General features: G+C 36.5%; 1 protein-coding gene across 1 annotated transcript in view; it reads left to right on the top strand.

The window, feature by feature from the left end:
- The window catches only part of LOC138862983 (dynamin-like), a gene marked incomplete at its 3' end in the record, with an annotated part of 54,000 nt that extends 47,746 nt beyond the window's left edge, over positions 1–6,254 (top strand). The window contains 3 exon segments of the mRNA XM_070126383.1: positions 4,499–4,705; positions 5,049–5,227; positions 6,063–6,254. Of these exon segments, the coding sequence (XP_069982484.1) occupies positions 4,499–4,705; positions 5,049–5,227; positions 6,063–6,254 (578 nt within the window).
- Between the last annotated feature and the right edge of the window lie 3,746 nt (positions 6,255–10,000).

The raw sequence follows: 10,000 nt of genomic DNA, 5'->3' as shown, positions 1-10,000 counted from the left end.
CTATAGCACTAATGGCTTCAATGGCAAATATAAAAGTGGTATGAAATGGTGGGATGTTATTATTTTCATTTTTTTCAACATTTGATATAAAAGTGGCAGTAGCTTTCATGTATATAATTTGTGGTATTTGTTTGAATATGATCCTTTTCCATCTATTCTTCCATCTCATTTCTTGCCTATCCTCATTCTCTCCATGCTCCTTAAGTAAGATTTGAGATTATCATACTTTTTTTTATGTACATCCTGTTGTCATGCTGTAGTGCTGACTATTACAACTTGTGATTGCATTTTACCACTAGAATCTTTCTTTCAAACTCCTTATATTCCTCGTTCTAATCCCATACCTTTCATTTTTCCATTTCTATTATTTCTCCTTCTCCTCCTCAGTTTCAGCATTTTCCTTCATCTCCTGTTCCACCACCTACTTCTGCTTCCTCTTCCCTCCTACTTCCTCCTCCCTCCTACTTCCTCCTCCCTCCTACTTCCTCTTCCCTCCTCCTGCTTCCTCCTTCCTTCTGCTTCCTCCTTCCTTCTGCTTCCTCCTCCTCTCCCACTTCCTCCTCCCCTTTCAGCTTTATTCTCCTCCTCCTACTCCTACTTCCTTATTCTCCTTGTCCTCCTCCTCACCATTTATCATTACTGTGTTTTCCCTTTACCACGATTATCTTGTGCATGGTCACTCTTATTGTATATATGTGTACTTATAAATGTATAAAAGATCTTGTAGATGTTACTTTGTGATATGTGTTTTCTTTGTTTTTTGATATCGGCTTAATTGTAAAGAGTGTTTAAGTGTTATGGTATTGGCTATTCTTGTTACCTGTAGAAGCATTGTCATCAGAGAATTTAGTAGCTGGCATGGATGAATATTTATAAGCATTTTGAGAGAGAGTCCCAGATTTTTTTTTTGGTATAGTTTCATGAGTAATTGTATCTTGGACACTTATAGATAAACATTAAAACAAAGTAAAAGATAATCCCTTGCCAGTTATCAATGATCTGTGATCTTGATTCACTGTATATTTATAAGATTTTCTTTTTTGATCTCAATGTTTGTAAGAGACTTTCCATAGCTAACACCTATTCAAGCAATAACTGTCCTTTGTATGTCTGACAAAAGGGAGAGGTAAGAGGCCCCTAGAATATGTGTACTGATTGGCTTATCACATAGGTAGACCTTCCCTCACTATCACGTGCCATGACTCATTCACACCCCAAAGAATTACACTGTCCCCTCTTCTTTTTTCCTTTATCTTATTTGTGCTGCTCAATTTTTTTTTCTTTCTTTTTTTTTTCAGCCAAAAGAGACCCTTTTTTCTTTCTTTCTTTTCAAAACATTTTTTGTGTGTGTGTGTGTGAGTGAGTGTGTGTTAATGAAATTTTCAGTTTTTCTCAGGTACCAGATGTCTTTGATAAGTCTAGAATATCCACAGACACATATTTGTCAGTTTATAGTATACTGAAAACTTAATCCTTTATTGACAGGCATGCCTATAGCTGTCATGACATAATGATGTATGATGTTTATACATGTCATGACTCGCTCCAGCGAATGGGCAGGTGGGCTGGCAGTACACAGCACACGTCCTGCCAGAAATACTAGACTCTTGCGTAATGACTATATCACATAGAATTCTGGCCCTGTTGTGATAGTCTTTAAAAAAAAAAAAAAAAAAAAAAGTAAAGTAAAGTAAAGTTAAGTGCTTATATCTGATTCAGCCCCCCCCCCCCCCAATAAATAAATAGGGGGGGGGGGATACCCCAGAAAATTTTCCCCTTCATTTTGAGCAGTTAAAGTAAGTAAAGACATATAATACAACTCCAGAAGTTTGCATGCTTCTGGTGTGAACAGTTTAAAAGTAACAACCTACTGAACTTTCTATATTGCTCTTTTAACAGTAAAATCAGTATCATGGCCTAATTTTGAAAGCCCCGATATCTCAAAAAAATGATGAAAATGTATGGCTTAAATAGTTATTGCATAGTATACGCTAGGAATGATAATATCAGTTTTTGAATGTATGAGGCAAGTCCGAGATGGTCAGTCTGGAACATTTTCTGTATCTGGTGATTTAAGGTGGATTTACCTTTTTTTTTCCTAGTTATTATTTTGTTAGAAAGATATTGCTATGTTTAGTACTGGCAATTTATACCAGAAGATTTTTATTTTCTCTTTTTTTCTTTTTCCTTTCTTTAGATTTTGATATACGAGTGAAGAGAAAAGATTTGTTAAAATTTTGATATATTTTCTATCTAACGGTTCTTACACACACCACATACCACATCTTTCATCTACTAAACTTCTATTTAGGGGCCACCAATGTAGAATGTTCATGTTTGTGGTAGGTCTTACTGCACCCTTTACTCATGCATGTCAGCTCCTTTATAGTCACCCAAAATGATATTGAGGAGAATTGTGTGATATGTAGTGTAGGTGTTGTTGCTGAGACTCATGGGGTTGTAAGACAGAGGTTCAGTATGATTTTGGGTGAAATAATCAAAACAGTTGTGAAGTAAAATGGACCTTCCCTAACATATATTGTAGGAGATAAATAACCATTATAGTATAGAACAATGCATCTTCCTCCAACTATATTTGTAAATATATTTATGTGTATATCTGTTTTTTTTTCTGCTGATAAATATATGGCCTGAAAAGCAGAAATATAGAGGCATGGTTACACACATAGTCCTCTGTGTACGTATATATATGGGTAAGTTGTAATACAGAGACACACATGCATACGCACGCACACACATGCATACACGGCCAGATCTGCTGTTGTGCATTTTTGCACTCTAATGATTTGCAGGAAAAGAGATTGAAAAATGTTCAGATAGCATGGTTTCAATCTCATATGATGGCAGTATGGCTGTACTTTACTCATAAAATGTGCATATTATGATCAATAATATATTTTCATCATATAAAACAGTAAAATAGGCATTAGATATATTTGTATATTTACAGATGTATTTTTATATACCTAGATAATGATATACTAAGAAGTAACTGTTATGCATAAAAGTTGTTGGATTGGGAATGTTAGAGAGGAAGAGAGAAGGGATTTAGCTGGATGAAATATACCATAAAGAAGAAGTGGGATAAATGCCCAATCATTTTTGAGAAGCGGTGCAGGATATGGCGAAGAGGATTGACCACACAGTTTGCAGCTAGCCAGGAATATGGCAAGTAGGATTTTGGGGGTTGAATGTATATGATTCAGTGAAGTGTATTTTGATAGATTCATGATGGTCATGAATTGCCATGATAACTAGCATTGCAGAAAGTGAAAGTTTAAGCTGGTAACAATGAAAGTTATAAATCGCACTTACCCTTTTAAATTCCTTTGAAGACCAAGAACTTGCTCCTTCTAACATGTTCCAGTATATTTATATGATCTATAAGATCATTTGCACATTATAATGGGGCTTTAATACACATGAATAGTGTCATAAATTATCAGCTTAGCATCTTTCCCTTAGTTGTTATCAGATATGAAAAGTGGTTCCACTTCTCACAATTGTGTGATGCATGGTGATGACATACTGAATTCATTTGTGCATGTGGTGTGGGGGTGTGCAGTAGTCAAAGCATATATACAATAGCTACTTGATATGGGGTACCATTTAAATGTCCCATGAGAGTCTGAAAGTTTTCCCCTCCTTTGTAAAGGGGATATCCTCTTTGTGCTGGGCAAGAATGTTAGAATCATCATGAAGTGGATAGTGGTCACCCAACGCCAAGAAGATTGTAGACATTCTGGTGCAAGAACCAGTGTTCCTATATGAAGCCATTTACAATATATATATTTTTTTAAATAAGGAGTTTATTTTAATGTAACTTTATCAAACATAATTTACACAGATCATCATAATGATTATGCATAATGATATTAAGTTCTGTTCTTGATATGACTTGATAATTATTGAAAGTATTATAAAATGTTTAGGCTGTTGCATATTTCTAAATGAGAAATGGTTCTGATTTGTGTAATTATTTGTCACAGAATTATAAATATGGCATGTTTAATGGCAAATTGTTTGTGAGGTGAGGGAGGAAGGAAATGTAAGTAACAATGCACTATTTGGTGCCCAGGGAGCAAGTTTTATTCAAAGGCTTTGTAACTATTGTGGAAAGTTAGAACTGTTGATGGACAAGTTTTTCATGTTCATTAAGTACCATATCCATGTCGCTTACAAGATCTGGATGACCAACAGGTGTACTTGATACCCTCAAAGAACTTATGGCTTTGCCAGCTAATGAAAATTTAAGTATCACCTTGCATGATGTTTATTCTCCATTTTCCTTGTCTGATGTATTTAACATGAAATAGTCTTTTCCCTTTTTTTACCCACTCAGAAGTATATCTATACTTTATAACTTGTATTTATTTTATTAGAGGTACAGTTTAATAGTTATATGGAATTCGTATACTAATATGCTGTATTACCAAGCAGTTAAGCAGGATTGATTACAGTATTTTTATCCAATTAGTCTGGCAGTGAGATGTCAACATCGATGGATCCTCAGCTAGAGCGTCAAGTCGAGACAATTAGGAACTTGGTAGATTCTTACATGAAAATTGTCACCAAGACAACACGGGACTTAGTACCAAAGGCTCTCATGCACCTGATGATCAACAATTCCAAAGAGTTCATCATGGGTGAACTCCTAGCTCACCTCTATGCTTGTGGAGATCAGGTAGGTGAATAATTCAGGTTTTTTAATTTTTTTGGTATTAGATTTTGGTATTAAATCGAGAATTGCCTGTGCAATTCCTTCTTTCCTTTTTATTTATATATTGTTTAATAGCAGTGAATGGGAAATTGTTAGTAGTAATTTTATTTGTTTTTAAGGGGAATTTTCTGTAGTGGTTGAGTATGTTCATGTAATTGAACTGCTCATTTAGTTTTTAGTTGTTAGATATTCAGAATGTTTAATTTTTTGTTCTCTTTCACTGGTTCTTTGATATCATCTTCCTCCCCTTTGCTTTGTCTCACTCTGGCATTCTTACTACTGCTCTGATGTTACTCTTTATGTTCAGAATGCCATGATGGAAGAGAGCCCAGAGGAGGCTCGAAAGCGTGAGGAGATGCTGCGAATGTACCATGCTTGCAAAGAGGCACTCAGAGTAATTGGAGATGTTTCCATGGCCACAGTCAGCACTCCAATGCCACCCCCTGTCAAGGATGACTGGCTTGCAACTGGTCAGGAGAGTCCAAGGTAAGAATCTGAAGGCACTCCATGAGACGATCTGCTCCATCAGCTAGTTTTTTAGCAACTGAATGTTTTGTGATTTTGTATGTGGTTTAGGGGTGGTTGGGCAGATTACCTCCTTTAGTGAAGGTATGTCAGGGATAACAATTCATATCTTTTAAAGATAGCAACAGTTTGAATATGTAAATAAATAAGATTAAGATTGTGAAAAGCATTCTACAATATCCTACATTGTAGTTTCTCCTTGTCCAAATGACCATAGCCATCTCTAAAATTAGAAATAGCTCCCTCATGTGTGTAGGTCTGGCCGCAAGAGAGAGTCTCAGTCTGAAATATGGTTCTACTACTGTTCATTTTTTATTTTCATGGATATTATTTAATGAATGTAACATTAAGCTGTTGTGAAAATTGTGCCAATGAAGTAGGGCTTTGGGTATTAACCAAAACTGTTTTTCTCTCTCTCTCTCTCTCTCTCTCTTTATTTATTTATTCTTGTGACCATTCAGTTTCATGAAAAGAAGATTAAGAGAGTCCTAGTGGCTGTTGTTCAGCTTTAGTCTATAGATGATTAGATCAGAAAAAGGCCATGTTGTTGTCTGAATATGTTGGAAGTGAATTTTCAAGATTTTTAAGAATGCACATAAAAAATCTTGACCATCTTGTGGTGAACAGTAAAAAATAACAAAAAGTTGAAAGTTTCAAAAGCAATTATATCTGAGAATTTTGCTATGCGACATTGAAATCCCTACAGGAAATACAAGCTAAGTATGAGCAGAGGCTTTAAACGGAAATTTAAAAAGGAAAATAGAACAAGAAAAGTAATGAGTTGATAATGTTACAGGATTGGGCAGACTGGCCCTCCCTCACCTGGCGCCAACATGAGAAGAGGACCTCCTCCTGCAGTGTCCAGAGCTCCTCCCCCAGTTCCAGGAGGTAGCCGCCCTGCCCCAGCCATCCCTTCACGTCCCACTCCAGCCCCACCAGCACGTCAGGGGGGCAATGCGGGTGGACTTCCCCCTCCCCTCATCCCATCGTAAGTACTGTGGTGTGAAATAGGTCAACTTTTCTCTTTATTTCTCTCTCTCTCTCCCTCTCTTTCACTCTCTTTCTCTCCCCTTTTTATATGCATGAAGTAGATAGAAGTTTGTCCATTGTTGCAGATTTTTTCTTCATCATTCATTCTGATGAATGTGAATAGATGCTTTTCAAAACACATGTTTGATATGTTGTGACTCATGCACTAAGTTTATTCATCACAGGTTGTCATTCATTTTATCTTCTCCCATTATATAGGTGATTTTTTTTTTTCTTCTATTTCTCATATGCTATTGTATGTCTTCTCACACTGGACTGCCTTCCTATGTCCCTGCACTTTTCATTCTCCTTGGTTTTTCTTCTATCCTAATCTGTCCCATTTTGACGTTTGTTATACGTAACACATTATTTCAGATCAAAATATTGGCACCACACACACAGCAGTAGAATTAGGGGGAAATGAAAACTGGGTATGTATCCCAAGCCTGAGAGCATTAGAATCGATTTAGAAAAAGTAAATGGGTAATAAACAGACTAAAGCTACCGGCCAGCCTAACATGATTCATAAGATGGTTTCTGGGTAACATAGAATATGATTTAGATAATTTGTCATTCCGTGATATACTGTGTTTGCACACTTAGAAGCCACTCTTTTTTTTTTTTTTTTTTTTTTTTTATGGCTGTTGAGAAATGGATTACAGTGTAGCCTTGAATTTCATTATAGCCTCACATAGATTTTTGAGTCCCTGTTTCACAATTTTACTCAACATCCCTGTTGTGGGTTTATTTTTATTTCTTTATTATGATAATTATTAGGCAGGATGCGTTTTGTTAGTGGGTAAGTGATTCAATTTAAGAAATGCAAGTTTTTCTGTTAGATACAAAATCGCTTGTAGTTTTGATTCACTTTATTCCTGTAGAGGAAATGTAGATGATAACAGATGGATATAATTCATCATTTATAACTAAGATGACCAAAGTCATTTTTATGAAAGAGGGAACTCCTTGTGATAAAATTTAATGTTACACTGTTAGGTATCATATAAATGACTATCATTGCTATTTGGACAGTGCAAGAATTTATTTGCTGCTGGACATTTTTAGGTATACATTTTTTTATTAGTCATGGCAAAGAGAGGTTTAAGTGTGTAAATACTGTTTAAAGTTTTATTTGCATGTAAAGCTTATCAAGATAGAAATGAATTAGTGATATAAATAGCACTTGGCTAGAAGTCTTAAACCTTACATCAAAGGGATGAAGATGGCTTTATACTAAACATTGAATATATTTTAGAAGTAACCTCAGGCCTCAAGCAGTTGTGTGTGGCCCCCCCTCCCCCCTCTTTCTCTCAATTTGTCACTGTGCACAAATTATGAAATGTTTGATGCACTTTCTTTTTCTCTTTCTCTTTTTAGTCTTCCCCCGTCTCCTTTATCTCCAATCTTTTAAATGCTACTCACATTAACATGCAATATATTGCAAGACTTCAGAGTATTAGACACATTTTTTAAGGTGGATCAGTATTTAACAACCATCTTATGTAGTATGTTGGTTAGAAATGGGAATTTTGCATGAGTATGAAACCTCAAACTGAAGGATAAAAGAATTAATGGCTCTGATATATGTGTATGTATATATTATTTATTTATTTATTTGTTTGTTTGAGAGTAATGTTTGAAGGTTGAAGTAGGTTAATTGTATGAACTAGAAAATGGAACTAGAATGATTAATGAACACAAGAACAAAGAACACAGCATAGAAATATTCATAAAGAAGAGGTAGAGTCTAGTCTGGGACCCGGTATGTGAGGTGATACCTTAGGAGCTAGACCATGAGCTAAACATCATCAAGGTCCAAATGGGTTTCTAGGATTTTCTAGTGCTCATTAGATGAAAAGTCATTCATTGATGATTATTATCAAAGGATACCAATGAACTTACTTTGGCAAGATGTTGGGACTGGCTGTTGCTGTTTAATCTGTACCAGATTTCCTGCGCAAAGGTTGAGGGAGGGTTTGCAACCTTGGGCCTTACTGGGGTTAGGAAGGGTATCTGGTTAGGCAAGATGGGCATGGCCTTAATCCACTAACAATGGGTGTCCCACATATGAGACACCCAAAAAAATAAACATTGTCAGGCGTCCCGCCAGGGACACTGTATCGGGGCTCGCACTCTGACGCAGTAGCGGGCTGCGGCCGGCAGGCAGACAGACTCTGGGGCAGCTCCACCCGCCAATTTTGTAGTCGCCCGGAATCTTTTATTTTCGGCTTCAAAATATACCAGCGTTAATGGGTTAACACCAAACAGGGAAATTCTCAGGCATATAATGAGTCATCACAGTTAGTTTTCTTTGAAATCATGTATAATTTATTGAAGAAATTTCCATGGAATAGGACACATTAATCAGATACTTATAAATATTAGATGTAGAAAGGAATATATTGTGAAAGAAACTACCAGAGTGAGACTAAGTGAGACTTTTCTGTTTGGTTAGAGATAGATATACTTTTACACACACACACACACACACACACACACACACACACACACACACACACACACACACACACACACACACACACACACACACACACACACACACTCTCTCTCTCTCTCTCTCTCTCTCTCTCTCTCTCTCTCTCTCTCTCTCTCTCTCTCTCTCTCTCTCTCTCTCTCTCTCTCTCTCTCTCTCTCTCCTCCCCCTCTCCCCCTCTCTCCCTCTCCCCTTCTCTCCCTCTCCCCTTCTCCCCTTCTCCCTCTCCGCCTCTCACCCTCTCCCTCTCCCTCTCCCCCTATCTCTCTCCCTCTCCCCCTTTCCCACCCCCTCTCCCTCTCCCCCCCTCTCTCTCCCTTTCCCTCTCCCTCCCTCCCTCCCTCTCCCTCCCCCCACCTCTCCTCCTCTCTCCCTCTTTCTAAAGTTCCAGATCTGGAATTTTTCACTGTATCACTGTCGTGTCATTGCCTCATTTATCCCATTTCATTCTTTCATACAAGGAAACCCCCACTTTGCTTGCATGCTTATGGTGTTTGGGTGCATTGTAGTTTGTTTTCCAGAATTACTCCTTTTTGTTTTTCCAATTACAGCTCAGCATCAAAATTACCAAGGTGGCTTTGCAATTTCCTTTGGAATAGTTACTAGAAGTTTATTTCCTTTTGATAAATTATGGTGTTTTAGATGCTGAAACAACTTCTGATCATGTTTGGAAGGTAAAAAAAAGACCAAATATTTGTGAAAAGAACGAATACCTATATGCTGGAATAAATTTTCCAAACAGTAATTATGGGTTTTTGGGTAACATTGGTAGATATGTAGTACTCAAAATACTTTTAATCATTTGTTCTGAAGGATATTTTGCCTAAAGATACTGAAGTATATAGAAATAATATTTTTTTTTGGATAATTTGAGTTTGGAAATTGAGTAAAGAATTTTAAACTTTGTAAGTTTAACTAAAGTAAGACAAGTAACTGGCTATCATGATATTATGGGATAGATTCTACTTCATATGTAAAGCAATATAGGTGAATTATTTATTTTTTAGTATATGAAGATTAGATTGAGGGAAAAGGAATATTCCTCTATTGACGTAAAGTAGACTTCATTTGTCACATAAAGAAATTTGCTTCACAGTAATTTAGAATTACACAGCCATACAGTTGTGCTGTTTTTTGTAAAATACAGCACCAATGCAATGTCATGGTAACAGTAAAATTTATTTTTTTGCTAATGTACACAAACAGCATTG

The sequence above is a fragment of the Penaeus vannamei genome, chromosome 10 (genome assembly GCF_042767895.1).
Source record: "Penaeus vannamei isolate JL-2024 chromosome 10, ASM4276789v1, whole genome shotgun sequence".
NCBI lineage: Eukaryota > Metazoa > Arthropoda > Malacostraca > Decapoda > Penaeidae > Penaeus > Penaeus vannamei.
Note: the sequence above shows the minus strand (reverse complement) of the source record. Positions and strands in the feature narration are given on the sequence as shown.